Raw genomic sequence first — 21048 nt, 5'->3', positions numbered from 1 at the left:
TTTAATCAGGTTTCTTGTCTTTTTATGTTTGAGTTCTGAGAGTTCTTCATGCATCCTGGATAGCAGACTCTTATCGGGAATCCCTGGGTGGTGCAAACAGTTAACACGCTTGGCTGCTAACCAAAAGGTTAGAGGTTCAGTCCACTCACAGACACCTCAGAAGAAAGGCTTGGTGATCTACTTTTTAAAAATCAGCCACTGAAAACCCTGTGGAGCACAGTTCTACTCTGACATAAACGGGGTTGCCAGGAATTGCAGTCAACCCAATGGCAACTGGTAAGACCCTTATCAGCTACACCAAAAACCAAAACCCGTTGCCATCAAGTTGATTTTGACTCATAGCAACCCCACAGGACAGAGCAGAGCTGCCCCATACGGTTTCCAAGGAGCGGTTGGTGAATTCGAACTGTCTACCTTTTTGTTAGCAGCCACAGCTCTTAACCACTGTGCTGTCAGGGCTCCATCAGCTACATGATTTGCAGGGTTTTTTTCCCCACTGTATGGGCTGTCTTTTCATTTTCTTGGAAGTGTTATTTGCAGCACAAATGATTTTAATTTTAATAAAGTCCAAGTTATCTATCTTTTCTTTGATTTCCCACAAGATTTCGATGCAGAGAATCTATGGACCACTGTATGGAAATATTCTAAGGGCTTAGGGAAAATGGTGCAGAGGTCACAGTTTTAAAATGTATTAGCATAAAGTTGTTCACAGTATTACCATGTTCTTTTTTTTTTTTTTCAGTTCTGCTGTATCTGTAGTTATACCTCTTTTTCCATTCCTAAGGTTGTTTATTTGTGCCTTCTCTTTTTTTCTTGATCAATCTTTCCAAATATTTATTTTATTCATCTTTTCAGACAACCAGCTTTTGGCTTTGGTTGATCCTCTCTACCGAGTATTTGTTTTCTAGTTCCTTGACTTCTGATCTTATTTTTACCTCTCCTTTTTTTTCCAGGCTTATTCTGTGTTTTTTTTTAATTTCTTAGACACTTAGTTCATTAATTCTCAGTCTTTCTCATGGTTCTGAGGTTCTATGAAACACGCTCCTGTCTTTAGCATTCCCTCTTTCTTCCATGAATCCACCACACCTTGGCAAGAGGGTGAGGAGAAATAGAGGCAGGAGTAGAGCTGGGTACCTGCCCATTTCAGTAGGAAACTGCCTATGGAAATACTCTTCTGGGCTGCTAAGAACTCCTGGGGATGCTAGTGTATTCCAGAGTCAAACCAAGCCATTTGGGGTTATATTTGATTAAGGGAGGTGGCACCCGTATCAGTGAGTCCTTGTGGTCTCACCATCTTGTCCTTGCAGACTGATTTCTATTTCAGCAAATCTCCTCTGCCAGGCCAAAAGGCAATAAGGCAGATGCTCACGCAAAGACAGGCAGGAGCCAAAGCAATAAACTCGGCCCCAGCTGTCAGCTCAAACTGCTCCAGCTTCGGGCTAGAAACCATCCTGTCCTTTTCTGTGCTTCTAACCGTTATTCCCAGTTAATTCCAACCTTAGTATCACCTAACTGTAACCCCTAAAACCTTCATCACAGAATGTGTATGCTGGAAGGGGCCTGAGAAATCATCTGCCCAGCTCTTTCTTTTCACCAGGAAGGAGACGGAGGGCCCAGTGACAATCAGCACATTCAAGTTCACATCACTGTACATTTTTTCTGAAATCAGTGCAAAATAGCCAGTTTTGTCCCATTTAAGTGCATCCTGCTCTAAATTCTATTCTGTGACCCTTGCTTTCACTTTGTGTTCATTCCCCTTATATACTTCTGCACATCTCTTAATTTTTAAAAAGTTGGTAGACTTTGCCACTTAATCTGTTAAACATTGAGAGTGATGTGTTAAAGTCTCCCACTAATAGTGTGCTTTTGCCCCAAGCAGACAGAAAGGAAAACCAGGAGATACAGTATCTGAAGAATACACTCAATAAGGTTAGTTTAATAAATATATTGAACTCTGTACTCTAAAAACAAAGTTCTCTTTCAGCTCCCATAGAACACCGACAGAAGTGATTTTACACACGCACACGAGATCATTACAAAACCAAAAACTGTACCAGCTGCAATAAAGTAAAACTAGACAGTAATAACAAAATATGTAGTTTTAAGGGCCTAATCCCCTGGAAAGGAAGTCCAATATAAAAATAACTCCAGGAGCAGAAACCAAACCCACTGCTGCCGAGTCAATTCCAACTCATGGAGACCCTACAGGACAGAGTAGAACTGCCCTATAGAGTTTCCAAGGAGAGCCTGGTGGGTTTGAACTGCTGACCTTTTGGTTAGCAGCTATAGCACTTAACCACTACGCCACCAGGGTTTCCCCAAGAGCAAAGGTAATATAAAAACTAGGATAACACAGTCATTGCAGCAACAGGGGCAATGACAGGAAGATGTGTCAAAGCTATTCTAGAAGGGAAAAGTCACTGCCTTAAGTGGCTTCACTGTGAAACAGGAATGACAAAATAACGAAATTAATTTAACTTAGCATTCAATTCAAAAACTCAGGGGGTCCACCAAAAGGCCTAAATAAGAAATTAGGAAGATAAAGGGGGGAAATCAGAGCATTAGAAAACAATAGAAAGTGTTCAAAAATAAGTGGCAGTCTAGAATAGCAAGCAGACAGGAGCGCCAGCTCTGAGAGCAGAGAGATGCTATTTGAGTTCCAGCTCTGGATTTTGTAGCTGCGTGACACCAGGCAAGCTAAATTTCTTAACTTGGGAACCACTTGTAAAGTGGGAATAACAGCACTTAACTCATAGAGTTGTAAAGATTTTAAAAATTAAACAGCACAAGAGGAGTACTTAGCAATGGGCCCAGTGCACAGTGAGTGTTCGATAAATATTATCAGCTGCTGCTATTATCACCTTCAAAAATGCCAAGAAAACAACCAAATCTAGGCAATGAGAAAGAATATATGACCACTATTAGAAATCAGGAAGGTGCTATAGCCACATAGGGATTTTTTTTTTTTTTTTTAGAGATTACTAATATAACACTCCATGCTTAAAAAATAAAAACCCGGGTAAAATTAATTATTTTCCAAGAAAATAAATCATCAGATTTGACTCAAAAGTAGTTGAAAAATTCCTGAATAAACACGTAAGCATGGAAAAAAATGAAATGGTTATCAAATTACTCCTTCCAAAAATGGCACCAGGCCCAGATGGACTAATTCTAGCAAACTTCAATGAACAACTATCTCTCGTACTACTTAAGCTATTCCAGACCACGGAAAAGAGTAGGAGTTTCCCACTTCATTTTATAGGGTTAGAACAGTCCTGATACAAAAGGCAATATAAAGTGAGAAACATTCAGGCAAATCCTACTTTTAAACAGATGTAACAATCCAAAATAAAATATTAGCAAAGACTAATATAACATCACCGAGTAGACTCTATTTCAAGAATACTAGGATGGCTAAAACTTAGGAAATCACAAAACCACAGTGAGATAACACTTCACACCCACCAGGATGGCAATAATCAAAAAGATGGATAATAACAAATATTGGCGAGGAAGTCAAGAAATTGGAATCCTCACACATTGCTGGTGGGATTGTAAAACGTTGCAGCTGCTGTGGAAAACAGTTTGGCAGTTCCTCAAAAAGTTACACATAGAGTTACCATATGATCCAGCAATCCCACTCCTAGGTATATACCCAGAAGAATTGAAAACATATGTCCACACAAAAATCTGTACACAAATGTTCATTGGAACATTATTCATAATGGTCCAAAAGTGGAAACAACCCAAATGTCCATCAACTGATAAATGGATAGATGTAGTATACAAACGTGGTATACATCCATACAATGAAATACTATTCAGCTAAAAAAGGGAAGCAGTACTGATACATGCCACAACATGCATGTAACTTGAAAACATTATGCTAAGTGAAAGAAACCAGTCACAAAAGGCCCCATATTGTATAATTCTATTTATATATTCTATCTATTCACATTAAAGTCCAGATTAGGCAAATCTAGAGACCCAAAGTTGATCAGTGTTTGCCTACGATTGTGGGGCAGCAGGGGAGGGTGTCAGGAGAAAATGAAGAGTGACTGATTGGGGGTACAGGGTTTCTTTTTGAGATGATAAAATATTCTAAAATTGATTTTAGTGATGGTTGCACCACTCTATAGTATACTAAAGACCACTAAACTATACAAATTAAATGTATCAATTGTACGGTATGTGAACTATACCTCCATAAAACTATTTTAAAAATTAGGAAACTAATGCAATTCATTGTATTAATAGTCAAAGCAGAAAAACTATATGATCATTTTGATTGACATCTAAAGGATTAACATTCCTCCTATATTCCTGACTTAAAAAAAAAAAAGAACAAACCTCCCAGTAAAGCAGGAATGTCACTTTATTGTGCTCCACGGAGCACAATAAAGAATATCTACCTGAAACCAGTAGCAAACAACATATTTAATGATGAAATACCCAGTTGGAAAATAAAATAAGAATAACAGTAATCAAATTTATAAATACCTAGAAATAAACTTTTTATAAAAAATGTGCAAGACTAATATAAAGAAAAGTATAAACTCTGCTGGAGCACATTAAAGACATAAATAAATGAAGAGATGTTCTGTGCTTCTGGGTTGTAAGACTTAAAATCACATAGGCATTTACAACATTTCTATTAGAATGGCTAAAATGAAAAAGACTGATCATATCAAATGTTGACGAGGATATGGAGGAACTGGAACTCTCAAGCACTGCTGGTATGAACACAAAGTGACACAATCACTTTGGAAAATAGTTTCTTAAAAAGTGAAATATACACCTACCACAGGATACAGTCATTCCACAAGATGAAAAATGAAAGTATACGTTCATGCAAAGACTTGTGCAGGAATGTTCATAGCTGCTTTATCTGTAATAGCCAAAAATCAGAAATAACCTAAATGTCCATCAGCAGGTGAATGAATAAACTTTGCAACATTTACACAATGGAATATTGCCCAGCAATAAAAAGGAGTAAACTACTGATGAACACAACATGAATGAATTTCAAAATAGTCATGCAGAATGAAAGAAGACAAAAAGAATACATACTGTATGATTCCACTTATATAAAACCCTAGAAAATGCAAACTAATATATAATGACAGAAAGCACAACAGTGGAAACGGGCAGGAGTAGGAAGGAGAGATTGCCAATGGGCCTGAGTAAGCTTTTTGGGGTAAGGAATATGTTTATTATCTTGATTGTGGTGGTGGTTTCACAGCTACATACATTTGTCAAAACTTACTAACTTGTACTCTTTAAATATGTGCAATTTATTGAATGTCAATTATACCTTGATTAAGCTGTTTTAAAAAATTAGTCTGGAAGAATCAAAGTGAAACACACCACTACAATTTATTATTTTGTCCAGACTTAAACCCAACCTTTTTTATTTCCAACTACCCTAATGAAGGCATTTAGCTAACCGAATCATTAAGTGACAACAGTCATGTTGACATGCGTACAATTAAAATATTATAAAGCTATCAATTATCACAAAGTTTCTATTTAACACCACTGTCATCAAAACACCAACAGTGTTTGTACTAAAAGCTGACAAATTGATGTAAAGCCTATGCACAAATAAATAAATAAACAAGAATAGCAATGAGTATAACCAAAAAAAGAATAAATGAATACTGACCCCACCAGACACTGAAATGCACTACCCAAACAAACAGGAACTGGCAGGAAAACAGATCAGTGAAACAAAACGGAAAATCCAGAAAACAGATTCAATTTTATATAATACTTGAGCATTTAATAAATATGGCATCTCAAATTAGTAATCAAAGAGTGATTTTTTTTTTTAATAACTGTCAATGAATAACTGGCTAAATATTCGATGGGGAAAAAAATGAGATCCTTATCTCACACCATATGTTAGAAGTAACTCCACGTGAATGAAGTGTTAAAATACACAATTTTGAGTTTTGGCAACAAGGTGGGCTAAGCTAACGAAGAGCCTCTACCACTGAAATACTAGGTAAAATACAATTTAAAAAAGATTTAATACAGAGTGGGTCTCATAAAAAATAAAAGGGGAATCTGAAAGCCAAAGTATTAAGGGAAACACTGAGACACCACAGTGATCATGAGACGTGTGATAAGTGGGCAGGGAAAGAGAGGGAGGAGAAAGATAAGAGGTAAGAAAGACTGGTTATTAGCCCTAGAAACAGGTCCTGATGGCTTTGGGCTTGGGTTTTAACACCCACACACCGACAGGAGATGAGGAGCTGGAAGTGAGTTGGCAATAAGACCCCCTGCATTCGTTCCCTTGGCAAATATTTTATGAGTACCTACTATATGCATATAGTAAGAAAAAAATTTTTTTTTCTTTTTTTCTTACTATATGCCAGCTCCCCTATGAAAACAAAACAGACAAGGATCTCTGCTCTTTAATAAATTTACATTCTACCAAGTGTTAGAATGGAACAAGGAGGGGGATAAGAATACAGAATAAATAAATTACATAGTGTGTTAGAAGGTGGTAAGTATTACAGAAAAATAGAGACAGTAGAGCAGGATGGGGGGGTCAGGAGAGCCTGTGTGTGTTTGTGTGGAGTGTGTGTGTACGAGACAGACAGACAGCCAGACACGGATGGGAGAGATATTTGCAGGATTAAATAGGATAGTTCCAGCAGGCTTCCCTGAGAAGTGACATTCAAAGACCTGAAGGAGCCAAGGGAGTCATCCACTCGGACACCTGGGCAGAGGGAACTGCCAGTGCCAGGTTGGTAAGGTGCGCACCTCTCTGGCATGTTAGAGCCAGGCAGCCTGGTGGCTGGAGCAGAGTGAGCGCTAGGAGACAAGGACAGAAAGGAAGCAGGGGCGACTACACTACACTGAAAGGGCTCCGGTGCTACTCTGATGAGCAGGAGCTGAGGCACTGGCCATTCCCTCTGGCTGCTGGGTTGAGAACAGACTGGGGGTTGGACAAGGGTAGAGGCAGAGACCAGGTAAGCAATTGAAGCAATAACCAAGGTGGCATAAAGTCTGGACCTTCCAAATGCATCCTCCATGAAAGGAAGACTAAAAATCTTTGTCATTTAACCCAAGATGACAGCCAAAGTTTCTCTCTACCCCAAGCTCTGAGTAAAGTGGGGAAAAAATCTACAGTGAAAAAACAAAACCTCAGGCCTGGGAGGGTTTGGAGTTCAAACACAGACTACTCATTTGATACAAGAATTTCCAAGATGATTAATTAGTGGAAAAATCACTCCCAGTCGAACGATACCTCTAACATGTCTGGCAGAACCAAACGCAAAATCACTCGATAGAGGCATTTCCATAACTAAGAATAGTGGGAGTTCCACAAAATCCCAAATAAAGATACATTTACAGTCAGAAAGTATAAAAATAATGAGGAATTCATTCACCATGAGCAAAGGTCAGCACACAAAACAAGCAAGAGAAGCAGTATCCCCAAGAAGTTGGTATCATCCATCATGCTAAAAGCGACTATAAGTTACGTTTCAAGACTATTCACAAGGAAATAACGCTGAGCAAAAGATGCCAGACATCAGAGTCCATACAGTATGATTTCATTTATATAAAGTTCGAAACCAGGCAAAACTGTATCTGTGGCTTGTTAGAAGTCAACATGGCGGTTACCCTAGGGAGTGGTGATCGGCAGGGGCATAAAGAGGCCTTCTGCAATATTTTACTTCTTGATGGCCATGCTAGCTAAAGAGGTCAGTTCATGGGAAAATTCACCCAGCTGAACATGAATAATAATTTGAAGAGAAGACTGCCTAGCTGACACAGTGGAAGGTCCCAGTTCTTCCCTTTCTCAAGGGGGAGAGCCAACAAGTGACAAAGAGGGCAATGTTCAACAGTTTCCAAGGGTAGGCCCAAGTGAGGTCCCCCAGTTAGAACCTGGACAGTCTTTTGAGTAAACTCCAACAGGATGGAGAGGACAGGAATACATCATTCAAGCTGTCGAGCTGCTCCAGTTGAGAGGGGATGGGGTGGGGTGAGTAATAAAGATCAGAAAAGTCCTCAGGCAGGAGGCAGCATTCCACTGGACCATAGCATATCAGAGCCGTACATGGTCTTAGTAGTCCAAACCCTCAGTTTACGGAAGACAACTTGCCCAAAGTCATCTCTGTCCCCTAGAATTAGCATTTTCCCTGACAGGGCTATATAGATTGAAGACAACAGGCAACCTAGCACAGGGGCAAAAAATAAGACTCCAGAGCCACACTGCCTAAATTCTAATTCCAGCTCCACCACAAGCTAGCTGTGTGACCTCGGGCAAGTTACTTCACCTCTGTGTGCCTCAGTTTCTTCACCTGTAAAATGGGAGATTATAAGAGTACCTACCAAATGTAACTTTGTATAACCACTTTCTCCTAAAATCACCACTAACTACTAAAGCTGAACAGATAGCTACCCTACCCACCCAACCTGCCGTCGAGTCGATTCCGACTCATAGCGACCCTATAGCTACCCTAAAAAAAAAAAAAAAATTGATCCAGCAATTCCACTTTACGTATATACCCAACAGAAACATATTCACAAGTGCATCAAGTTATACATGTAGAAATTGCTGAATCCGGGAACGTTCTGGTGTGTGTATTTTCACCAAGATATATATGACTGAAAGATAAAATAAAACTCATGGATAAGTACAGTCATAGCAGCGCTATGTTTAATAGCTGAAACCTTAAAACAAACTAAATGCCTTCATAAGTAGAATGGATAAATAAATTGTGATACATTTATACCATAGAATATGATATAGCAATGAAAACTAATAAATTACTACTTGTTATTGTTAGTTGCCATCAAGTCAATTCCAACTCAAGGTGAACCCATAGATAAATCTCAAAAAGATAGCGTCAAGTAAGAGAAGCCAGATACAATCCCATTTATACAGAGTTCAAAAACAGTCGAAGCCAATCCATGGTAGGGAAGGGGCCAGAGTGATTGGAAGGGAACACAAGGGTAGCTTCTGGAGCAGGTAATGCTCTTAACCTGGGTTCTGCTCATGGGGGCTTGTTCACGCTGTGAAGTCTTTGAGCTGTATACTTACATTTCATGATTGTTGTTCTTAGTTGCCATCGAGTCAGCAGAAGGAAATGTTGCCTGGTCCTATACCATCTCCACGATCTTTGATTTGCTCCAATCCATCATGGGGGCCACTGTATATTCTGAGTGCCTTCCAACCTAGGGGGCTCATTTTCCAGCACTGTATCACATAACATTATGATGTGATCCATAGCATTTTCACTGGTTAATTTTTGGAAGTAGATTGCTAAGCCTTTCTTTCTAGTCTGTCTTAGTCTGGAAGCTCTGCTGAAACTTGTCCACCATGGGTGATCTTGCTGGTATTTGAAATACCAGCAGCATAGCTCCCAACATCACAGCAACATGTAAGCCACCACAGTATGGCGAACTGACAGATGGGTGTTATCGATTTACGATTATAACTGTGCTTTTCTCTGTGTATACTTCCATAAAGAAGTCTACTTAATAACAGAACCTATCCCACAGGGCTGTTGCGAGGATTAAATGAGGTAGTATTTGTAAAGCATTCAGAACAGAGCGTGGCAATAGTACAGAAATGTGTACTGACAAAAGCAAAAAAATCTAGGATCATAGCCCTGCCTCTGGGTCTTTTTCCTACTCTCCTGCCCTAAGCCCTCTCCATGACACAATGCAAGGGATCCTGACCTCTCCATCCCACCCAACATACCAACGTGGTCTTGAGTTGGGCTCCCAGGACACTAAGGAATCAAAGGCACAGAGAGGTTGAGTAACTTGCCCGAGGTGACACAGATAGTAGAGGCGGTGTTTAAGGCCAGGCACAGCGAAGCTGGAGCTGGGTTCTCGTCAACCATAACACCCACCACTTATATGCTGGTATCTCCTCTGTTATGACAGAATGCTGCGCTCTCTGCTCATGACTTCAGAGCTGAGTACTTTCTGTGGGTCAGGGAAAAAAAGGACTTGCTCTTCACTTACATGTGGGTCATATGCTTCTGTGGGCCTTTTTAATTAAAAAAACAACTCCAACCCCAGGTTCAAACAAACTGGGGTGAGACCTTCAGAAGATGGCTGAACCTCGTTCCTCCTGGCAGTTCTGGGTATCAGGATGGCCAATCTGCCCAAGAAAGTGGTTTTCAAGGGATTGGTTTCTGGGGACTGGAGTGGGAAGCAATTTCCTTCCTCGTGGCAGCTCAGAAGGCTGAGCACTTTCTCACCGTGATTTCCCCTCAGGTCTGAGACAGGGCTGGGTGTGGGAATAAAGAGTTGGCTGAGATCTACCTGCCCACCTCTGAGGCCTGGCTCAGGGAGAGAAAAACAAGTTGGCCACAGGACTGACGGCTGAGGGCAGGGGGGCCAAAGTCTTCAACCGCCCTGCCCTGGGGCCGCCCAACCCAAAGGTACTTTCACGTTGCAGACGCCAAATTCTGTATCTGTAAACACAATGTGTTTCCTTTTTCATGCTGGGATCGGAGCTGTTATTGTTCGGCACTTTCTGTGTGGGCCCAAATGTGAGCAGAGTGCTGAGGGAAGACTTGTGAAGAGTCCTTGTCCCTCAATACCGCACAGACGTGATTCTGAGTCGAGGGACCAGCCTCTCGGGTGGGAAAAGCCCCAGGAGGCCTCAGGCATTGGGGCTCTGACCCAGGCTGGGGCATAATTTAATTTCCTTCGAGTTTCAGGGCAGCGATGGGCTTTTTGTCTCACACACCAAGGCCGTCCTGGAACTCAGCCAGCTCAGAGGACCTGCACAGGAACTTCAGGGTCGATATTCCCAGGAAAACTGCCTTTTTCAGAGAACCAAGGTCTGGCCAACTCTTAGCATTGAAGAAAACAAAACACTACGATAGGACAAGTATAGGAGGAAAACGTGAAGTGAACTAAACCCCAATCCTTCCGAGGCACCGGAGCCAAATACGTCCCTCCTCCCCTACCCTGGAAACCCTGGTGGCATAGTGGTTAAGTGCTACGGCTGCTAACCAAAGGGTCGGCAGTTTGAATCCACCAGGCGCTCCTTGGAAACTCTATGGGGCAGTTCTACCCTGTCCTTTAGGGTTGCTATGAGTCGAAATCGATTCGACGGCACTGGGTTTCGGTTTTGGGTCCCCTACCCTGACACACGTCAGGTGGCTACGAGTCGGCAAATGGTTGGTTTTTCCCTTGAGAAACTCAGTACCTCTCATGCGCCCTGTGCACGCAGCAGAGCGCTTCCCACGTGCACAGTTTAGTGCAAGTGCTCAACCTTTTCTACATGCACAACCTTCCGATGATAACATATTCCACCTGTGGGAGACAGCCACCTCACACTTCTTCGCATCCCCTGACCCAACACAGCTTCCTGAAGAGTAAAGGCTCCATAAATGTCTATTTACAAGGTGCTTCTTTAGTCTGTTGGCGCAGCAGTTAAGAGCGTGGCTGCTAGCCAAGTTCGAATCCACCAGCCACTCCTTAGAAACCCTATGGGGCAGTTCTACTCTGTCCTATAGGGTCACCACGAGTTGGAATTGACTTGATGGCAATGGGTTTGGTTTTTGGGTGTTTTTTTTTTTCAGTCTGTGGAGTCCCCGGGTGTGCAAACAGTTAATAAACTTGGCTTCTAACTGAAAAGTTGGTGGGTCAAGTCCACGCAGAAGCACCTTGGAAGAAGGGCCTGACGATCTACTTTCAAAAAAATCAGCCATTGAAAACCCTATGGAGCAGCTCTACTCTGACATACATGGGGTCACCGTGAGTTAGAATCAACTTGACAGCAACTGGTTTGGTTTTGGCTACCAAACCTACAGAGCTTTCTTTCTTCTGGATCATCTTTGCGTGCATAAATGCACTACAACATGAATTCATTTCAACATCACTGCAGCTAGTCCTAGTTCTGACAGCAGAAGGCTCAGGGAGCCTCAGGGATGGCCCAACACAAGCAAAGGGAGAGCCCACCTCTCTGCTCCTTGACGGTACTCCTGAACGATCAGAATACCTGGCCCTTCAGGTGACATCTTCCTTTGTAGCCTGAAAGCCAGCGGATGCCTCTGATGGAAACATCCGTCCTGAAGGAGGCTGCCTACCTACAAGTCGGGAGAGAAAGGCTCTGACAAGACACAATCTCTTTCCACATCCAAACATCCCATGACGAGTTGCTTCTGTGTCAGGGGACAGAACCACCTCAGGGCTGAACACACCTGGCCCAGGCCTCCCAGGCCCTGGAGACGGGGAGGGAGCAATATCTCTATAGGCAAAGGACTGAGAATAAGAGCACACCTCTGCCTCTGAAAAACTGCCTCTGACATGGGGGAAATTCACACAAGTGAGAGACACTTTTAAAGGCAAATTAATATCTCATTCTGAGTCTACAAGAGGGATACATTTTTGGAATAAGAATAAAGAAATTCAATGCTGAGCTCACTACACTGTTTTGCACTAGTCAAATCGCACACCAGCGGAGAGCACAGAGGCAAGTATGTCTGCGTCTATAGACTCCCTCCCTCACCCGTGCCCCCCGCGCCAGCAGTTCGGTGATATCTAGCACAATTCCAAACAACTCTCCCTTGCAATTGGTTACAAAAGGACATGGCTGTTACATGGTGGAGGCACTGGGGCTTCAGTGGCAGAATTCTCCCCTCCCATGCAGAGGCCCAGATCCAGTTCCGGCCAAAGCAACTCAAGCTCAGCAGGGTCACCACCGGCTGTGTGTCAGCGGAGGCTCGCGTGTTGCTATGATGCTGAACAGGTTTCGCTGGAGCTGCCAGACTAACACGGTCTAGGAAGAAAGGCCTGGCAATCTACTTCTAAAAATCATCCAGCGAAAACCCTATGGATGACAACAGTCTAATCCGCAACCGATCACAGGGATGATGCAGGACCCGGCCGCATTTTATTCCTTGGTGCACGGGGTCCCCTTGCGTCCGGGCCAACTCAATGGCAGCTCACGACAACAACAAATTTACTTGATCAGCTTTTGAAATAAATGCTGCTGATGCCCCTTGCTCTCTCTGTATGCAGTAGTGTTGCTGAATAAGCCAAGACGTGCCCTGCAGACTTGCGTACGCTTTGTTCTGTTTGTATAAAAACTGCCCTTTGGTGGCCTGAACATCTGTTTTTGAAAGCTTCCATACCTCGTGGCTATCTGACTAATTGAAACAAAGCACATATAGTGCACCTAGCACATGAAGTAAAGGTTTGTGGTCTGTCTTCAGAACTCTGGCCTCACCTCTGACCGACATTCTAAACTCTGCAGTTCCCCAGCCATCAAGCCACCTTCCGAGGCTGTGGAGCCAGCAAGGGCTCAGGCGAGGCTCTCCAGACGACAGGCAAAGTGCGGTGGGCCATTCTACCAGTATGAGGCTTAACTCCTAAGAGTTTCAAAAGCCCTCTGAGATCTGGGGGCTTCCCATAATGAAAAGCCCTGCAGAAACCCACAGTATGATTATCGCTTACAAAAGGGAGAGAGAAAAAAAAAAAACCCCGGCTCACAAAATATCTGTACTTACACATTGACAGATAAGACCGCTTGATAATCCAGTTCCCCAGAGAGCCATTTATTTTGGTGAAGCCAGCGCGCACAGCAGACACCGTAGAAGCCATCAAGATAACCCGAAGAACAACCCAGTGGACTTTTGAAGTGTAAACATAAAAGTCTATTAAGAATACAATGTTGGTTTAATCCCAAGACAAAAAATTTACTTAATGAAAAGCACAACTCATCTCAAGAAGGAAATATCGATACCAGCTGTGAGCAGAAAATGAGGGGATTCCTTCCAGGGAACATCTGAATTTCAACCCACTGCCTTTCCAATATTTACTCTGGACATAAAGTCTCAAATACTTTTCCGAGGATCTCATTTTTCTACAGGAGGAGGTCAGAGAGAAGTCTGGGCAGGGCTACAGGAGAGCTTGGCAAGGCTGGAAACGCAGACCCAGCCCAGAAGGTCTGCTCCAATGGTCTCTGCCTCCCTTCCTAGAGTATAGCAGGGAGCAGCCTCCTTGGACTTTTGGCCACCTGGACACATGTGTCCAGAGATGCCAGGGCTGGGGGGTTCCTGCCCATCAGGCACTAATGAGGACCCCAGCAGAGACCCTCTCTTCAGCTGCTACACAGCCCAAGGGATGAATGACAGCCCTGGACTGCTGACATACGTGAACATCTCCTACCAGCACCACACCAGCGACCAAGACATGCCACTCCCCACCAAACCACTCTCTTTAACAACGCTTCTTAACCACGTCCTAGACTTCAATATGTTCCCGAGAACCAACGGGATGCTCAGCACTGGGACAAAAGGAGAAGTCTTATAAAGAGGGTTTTCTGACTATGAGCTCTGTTCTGTTTCACCACCTTTGAGAGAGATCACAGGCCCTGATGCCAACAGACGTGGCCATCAGCTACATCTGTGAAGGCTGAGAACCCACAGATAAGTATTTAAATCCCTTTCACTTATATTCCAAGGAGTTCTAGTGGTGCAGTGGTTAAAGCACTCATCTGCTCACTGGGAGGTCGGCAGTTCCAACCCACCAGCCACTCTACGGGAGAATGATGTGGCAGTCAGCTTCCGTAAAGATTTACAGCTTTGGAAACCCCACGGGGTAGTTCTATTCTGTGCTATAGGGTCACTATGAGTAGGAATCAGCTTGACAATAATGGGTGGGTCACTTACATTCCTCCCAGTTCCCACTAGGCCTGATGGTTAAGATAAAGGACTTCTTATTACATGTTCATATTTAAGCATGTATGAATAATGTAATATATTCAACTAGGGAACCACCTCTAGTGCTAGCAAAAAATAACAGGTTGTTCCAGCTGTTCTCCTATACGCGGATGTGCAACTCCCACCCATCCATCCGTCCATCCATCCGTCCGTCCATCCATCCCCGACCCACCCATCCACCCATCTACCCTTCCTTCCTTCCTTCCTTCCTTCCTTCCTTCCTTCCTTCCTTCCTTCCTTCCTTCCTCCCTCCCTCCCTCCCTCCCTCCCTCCCTCCCTCCCTCCCTCCCTCCCTCCCTCCCTCTCTTCCTTCCTTCCTATGGGGAACCACCACAGAAGATGCAATGAAGCAATGCATAAGCACCAGGCTGGAGCCCAGCTCCACCACCTACTGGCTATCTGGCTTTGGGTAAATCATTTAATGTCTTTAAGCCCCGGCTTCCTTAATTGTAACAGAAGGACAATCATAGTACCTATAGTCACAATGATGAGATGATTAAATTAATGAGAGTGCTTGGCAAAGAATAAGCCCTCAAGGGTTAATCATGATAATGATGATAATTATCATAATTATTACACTACTAAAAAACATCCACTGATCTACAGCTATGTGCCAGGCTCTGAACTAGGCAGTAAATAATTTTAGCCTTCTGGTTTTTCCAAAGGTCTTTAGCAGGGCATTGGATTTCATATGGCAACATCTCAATAGAACCTCGCTCTCTTGCCTGAGATGGTCAGTGGGCCCAAGCACAAGCGCCATTTACAGCATGGGACCACCCCCCTCCACTCACACCCAAGCCATGTTTAAACAATTACCAGCATCACATTGCAGGTGCCCATGACCATAGGAGGCCAGCCCGGCAGGGTGCTCATCTTGCAGGGACGTCTTTTGTGTGGGTTTTGGGTTACAACTGGGCAATGCAAAGCCACGGAGTGAGTCGCAAAACAAGTTTTCATAAGCTTGCCCTGTCACAAACCGAGCAGGGGCTGATGCTGACATCCCACAGTAAGATTAAACAGCATGCTTCGGCAGGCACTAAATACTAACACAGCTCCGACGTCGGGGGGACACTGATTAAAACTGATGTCAATAATTTATGAAACACAATATGGTCTTCAGATGCTCTTTTGAAAGAAAGGAAGGGGGAAAAAGGGCCTAGCAGCCCAGGTGGTTAAAAACTGTTCATGCATTTTCTCTTGAATGTACACACCCCCCCCCACCATGCATGGATGATTCTTTACACGATGAATGTCAGTGCACATGTGAACGGAGGCCTGTGAACACTGCTGATACATATGGGAGGAAGAAAGTATTTAGTTATTCCGCAGAGAACTGTCGAGGCTGTAATGTTATACATACTCTTGTCTTTCATATTGTTTGGAAGGTTTTTCTTTTCTTTCTCCCCCTTTTTTCCAGAAGAAATCCAAAATTCCTTTTAAAATAAAATTGGGCTTTACAAAAGTCCACGTTTAGTCCATAGAGAGAATTCAAGCTTCAAACACCACTGAACAGAAAGCTGGACCAAAAAAATCTTCTAAGGTGCATTGTGCATTTCTTAATAATCTGAAACACTTCAGCCCCATGCTGAAGAACCATTTGTTTCAAAGTTTGGGGTTTTTTTGGGGGAGGGGGAGTTTTGAGCGGGGCGGCTTACCTTAGGGAAAGATGTCACGTCAGTCTATTATAAACCACATATCGTTACTTTATAAAGGCAAAGGCAGAACGGGACAGTGATAATGCTTCATTTTTATCAAGACTGATTTTTGGAATGTAAAAAATATATACTTCTGTACTTTTCTGCCTTAGTTGTAAATACTCCGGGTAGCTGGGCTTCATACGTCAACAGTGAAATTCGCAGAATGGGATTATGTCGGGGGGAAAAATCTCAGTCGATGATGGTACCAAAGTTAGTGTTTGAAGGATTTATTAATGTTTTTTCCTAGCACAGTGCCCTTTAGTGTCTCGGAACACCTGTTAAATACTAATTCATTCACATAGCTCCGCTACAGGGCCTTTTCATAAAAAGCTCTCGACCTTTCATTGTAAATCACTCTGAAATTGTCCTTGCTGGCTTTCTCTTTTGCAGAATGATGGAAAAATCACCAAGGCTTCAATTAAGACTTTATGGAACTTCAACCTGATGTTCCCAGCTAAATCTACAAGGTATCAGAGCATCTATTAAAAAAGAAAACTATAAATAACCTTAACAGAATTAAACTGGCTTTGCTTTTATGAGACGACTGAATCATTGGCAAGATGCGAAGATACTTTAACTACTGAGAACTAAAAATCACTTCCGTAAAACCTAGAAAATGTTGTTCACCGAACATTTGTCATGTAAATTATGCAGTTATTTGGCCTAATTAATCTTTTTGAACAAAACCAATTACTAATGACATTAGTTAATATGCTGACTGCTCAATTTGACCAAAATGGTCAATCCAATTTGTGTGCCTAGTTAGTGCTTTGGCCACAAAGACAAAATCCCAAACTACAGGGATGACTTCAAGTGGGTGACTTCCACGATAGCAAGCGCGGTTTGGGTCTCCCTCCACAAGCACACTGACGTGGGGAATGGGTAGGTGGTGACCCTGAACAATACCAGCAGCTAAGACGAATCCTCGAGCCAGTCACATTTTACCTCAGCATCGTATTTACTTGTTTCAGGGTATTCACTTGACTTTGTCCAACTGGAGCCTGCTGGTGATAATACAGAGTCATCTTTCATATGTACATACAAACTAAAACTGATACAGCAAAGCCCTGGAACACTCTTTAAATGTCAATAAAGGACTTTTTCCACACAAAAGAAAGAAAAGAAAAGAGGCAGGGGGAGAAAAAAGAGAAGAGATGGGAAAAACCAACATTTCTGAGGGAATTGAGCAGATCAAAGGGATTTTATTCTTGAAGACCACTAAGTTGGGGCGTAACTACTACCCCTCTGTGGAATACTGAAAAGTCTCTTCAAGCTCGCACCCGTTCTGTCCCATGAAGGAGGGCAAAGAACAATTAGGTCTGCAAACGCGGGACATGCAGTGCAAAAATGGAGGCCTGGCCGTACGACAGGAGGCAAAGCCGCTGCAGACAAGGCCGGCCTGGCTGGGCCTCTGCGCAGACCCGGCCCTCCAAGACATGTTTTCCATTCGCCTGCTCAAAAGCCTGCATCCACAGTCATGAGGCGCAAACTATTCGACAACAACATGACACAATTAATCAGAACCAGACCTCAAAATGTGTGTTTGTGGGGACCAGCGAACTATGCAATGTGCCTCAGAGGGGGAGGCAACTCGAGAGAGTGTCACTGGCGGTTTGGGGAGGGGTAGAAAAAATCTACAAGTTCACAAAAGGTGCACGCCAAATGCCGTAGTGACAGACCAAGTAATTTTCGTTCAAGTAAAAGGTTAGCTGCTATAGTTATTCCACTTTTGTAAAAACGAATGGACAAACCCTGTGCAATAACAGACAAAAATAAATAAGCAAAAGGCCAGGGTTTGGAAGTTTACATCTCATACCAAAAATTTTTAGGTACTAATGCTCCCTTCCCCCACCCCCCCTTTTTTTTTTTTTGGTAGGGTAAGTAATTCTCATTAAATTAAAATGTTACGGTTTGGAAGTTTACACTCCATACTAAAAAAATTTTTGTACTACCCCACCCCTCACTTTTTTTTTTTTGGCAGGGGAGAAACTGCTGCCTGACAGCTTCTACAGCAGCTAAGTAGAACGCACCCTTTTTTTAGCCTCATTTTTGACCCAACAGTATTCAGCAGTGCTCAGTTTTGTCAGATTTCTCTTTCAGGAATTGAAACCCCATTAAAAGGGAGAAGCTGGGCCCTTTAGTTAATTCAAAGCTGTTTAATTTCACCAAACCCTGAAGCTAACAAAAAAATGTGGTGGGCTTTTTTGGACCAGGACTGAATTAGTTTAAAATAATTACGGGCCTCTCCTTTGTAATCTGTAGACAGCAATTAATTGAAATCACATCACTCTGCTTTTGCTAACACAAACACACCGTTCAAAAGGAAAAAAAAAATTTTTCTCTCTTCAAACCATAAAAGACAAATGGAAGACGGATAAGCGATACTTGTCCGGTACCAAACTGGCCCCAAGCTGCAAAGAGTTCTGTGCCATTTCCCAAGGGATTTGGGATTGTGGAGCTGGAACTTCCCGGGAACGAGGCCGGGGTCCCCAACCGCGCGGCCAGCTGCAGCCTAAGGAAAGGGGGGGTGGGCGCAGAGGTGGATCCCGGGCTCTAGCGAAACCTAGGGGAAGGCAGTGAGTGTCTGCGTTTCGATCAGGGACTCAGGGGTACCTGTGGGCAAATTTTCTGCAGCTCCCCCTCCAAGCCGCCCCCCCCCCACCAGCATTTCTCCAATTTTTGAACTTCGCAGAGCGCAAGGGGTGCAAACCCTGGGGTCCACAGCGGGCGCCACGCGAGTCGAGGGGACTCGCTCTGAGCCCTCCCGGGTCCAGGATATCCCCAACGCGCCTTCCACGGCTCCCACGACGTCCACGCGGCTGGCAATCACCAGGTGTGGCCACCACCCGTGCTCCCGAGGACCCGCGGCTGTGAGGCCTGGGAGCCACCGCCCGCGTTCCCGCCCCGGCGCCCCACTCACCCACGCACTCGTTGGCCTCGCGGGCCGTGGCTCGCTGCCAAGGCCGGTCGTAGTGGAAGGGTTTGCAGCGGTCGCACTCGGGGCCGGCCGTGTTGTGCCTGCAGTCGCACACCAGGCTGTCGTCGCGGTCGCGCATGCAGCGGGCCGCGTGGCCATTGCACTTGCAACGGCCTCCCACCTGCAGGTCTGACACCGCGTAGAAGTAGGAGTCGCGCGCGAGCTCCGAGTCGTCCTCGTTCTCATCGCCGAAGGTGTGAAGGCGGCTGAAGGCCACGCGGATGTCGGTGGCCGTGACCCAGTCCTGCAGTACCGGCGAGTTGTCGAAGTCGTGCGCCGAGGGGCGCCCGTCCAGCGTGCTGAAGGCGATGAGGCCGCCCGAGAGCGGGCGCATGTCTGTGTGCGAGTCAGTGCACACGGCCTCCTGCTCGTTCTGCTTGGTGATGGGCGCGCGGTGCGGCCGGTTGTACATCCTGCGGCACTGCGTGGAGTAGAACTGGAAGGGCACCCACGTGCGCCCGTAGTCCATGGACTTGTAGATGGCCATGGACTCGGGCCGCGGCGAGCAGAACTGCAGGCTCACGTAGGTCACCTCGAACTTCTTGCCGAGTGACAACGTGAGCGTGACGTTGTGCGGGAACTGCAGGTAGTTCTCGGACTGCCAGCACGTCAGGTTGTGCGGGTTGTTGAGGTCGGTGAGGAAGGCCGGCGGGTGCGCCTTCTTGGGGTCCGAAGCGTTGCAGAGGTGGCAGGAGCGCAGCCGCTCCTCGCCGCGCTCGCTCACCACACAGTAGCGCGCCGGGGGCCGGCCGCAGGTGCTGGACACGCGCACGTCCTTGCCGAAGGCCGCGTTCACGAAGTCCGGGATGCAGCGGCGCGGGTGGCCGTTCTCGTCCGAGCAAGGGTCGGGCTGCGCCGCCTGGCCCGCGAACATGCTCAGCCCGGGCCCGCCGCGCACCGCGCCCACCAGGCACGCCACCGCCGCCAGCGCCGCCAGCGCCTCCCACACTGCGCGCATCATGCTGGGTCCAGCTTGCCCCGGCCCCGCCGCGCCGAGGAATCGGTCCGCCCGCCGCTGAAGGCGCCTGCGGAGAGAGGGGAGCTGCGCTCAGCCGGCCCGCCCCGCGCCCTCCACCCCCGGCAGGGCGGCGAGCGGAGGCGCGGGCGAACGCCCGGCTTCCCCAGCACTGAGCCCGCGGCCGAACGCCCGCCTCGCTCCCCAGAGTCCCGCGGGCAGGCGAGTCCCGGTGTTCCTGAGCCCGCATTACCCGCATCCCTTCCTCCCAGCAGGGCGGTGAGCTGGGGCCGCTGGCGAACGTTCGGCTTCCCAGCTACCGCCGCCTCCATGCCGCCCAAGAGGCATCCCCGCGCCCATCTGCCTGTCTCCAGCCAGCCCGCCTCGCACCCAAAGTCCCGGACGCAGGAGAGCTCGGGTGCCCCAAACCCGCACGGTCCGCGCCCCTTCCTCCCGTAGCAGGGGGCTCCCTCTCGGCTTCCCCAGATGGCGTCCCCGCCGGAAAGTCTGCGTTCGGGACTTTACCTCTGGAGAGGGCAAAAGAGAAAGAAAAGTTTGTCTGGCCCCAGCCAGGAGTCCGCGCGCCGGACGGCGGAGAGCTTCTTGCTCGCTGCTCCCGGCGCGTCCTGTCTCAGCGCGGGCTTGCCAGCTCCATGCCCGGCGCGGCCGCCGCTGCCCCAGCCTCGGCCGCCGCCGCCGCCGCTCGCGCCC

The 21048-nt window shown here is 45.7% G+C and overlaps 1 protein-coding gene across 1 annotated transcript in view; it reads right to left on the bottom strand.

Annotated features, from left to right (window-relative positions):
* NTN1 (netrin 1) overlaps positions 1-20343 on the bottom strand; it is a 232386-nt gene extending 212043 nt beyond the window's left edge. Inside the window, exon 1 of the mRNA XM_003416782.2 lies at positions 19326-20343. Coding sequence (XP_003416830.2) covers positions 19326-20343 — 1018 coding nt within the window. The remainder of the gene's footprint in view (positions 1-19325) is intronic.
* Positions 20344-21048: the final 705 nt, after the last annotated feature.

This window comes from Loxodonta africana, chromosome 18 (assembly GCF_030014295.1).
Source record: "Loxodonta africana isolate mLoxAfr1 chromosome 18, mLoxAfr1.hap2, whole genome shotgun sequence".
In the NCBI taxonomy this organism is placed as follows: Eukaryota; Metazoa; Chordata; class Mammalia; order Proboscidea; family Elephantidae; genus Loxodonta; species Loxodonta africana.
This window is presented reverse-complemented; position numbering and strand designations above follow the sequence as displayed.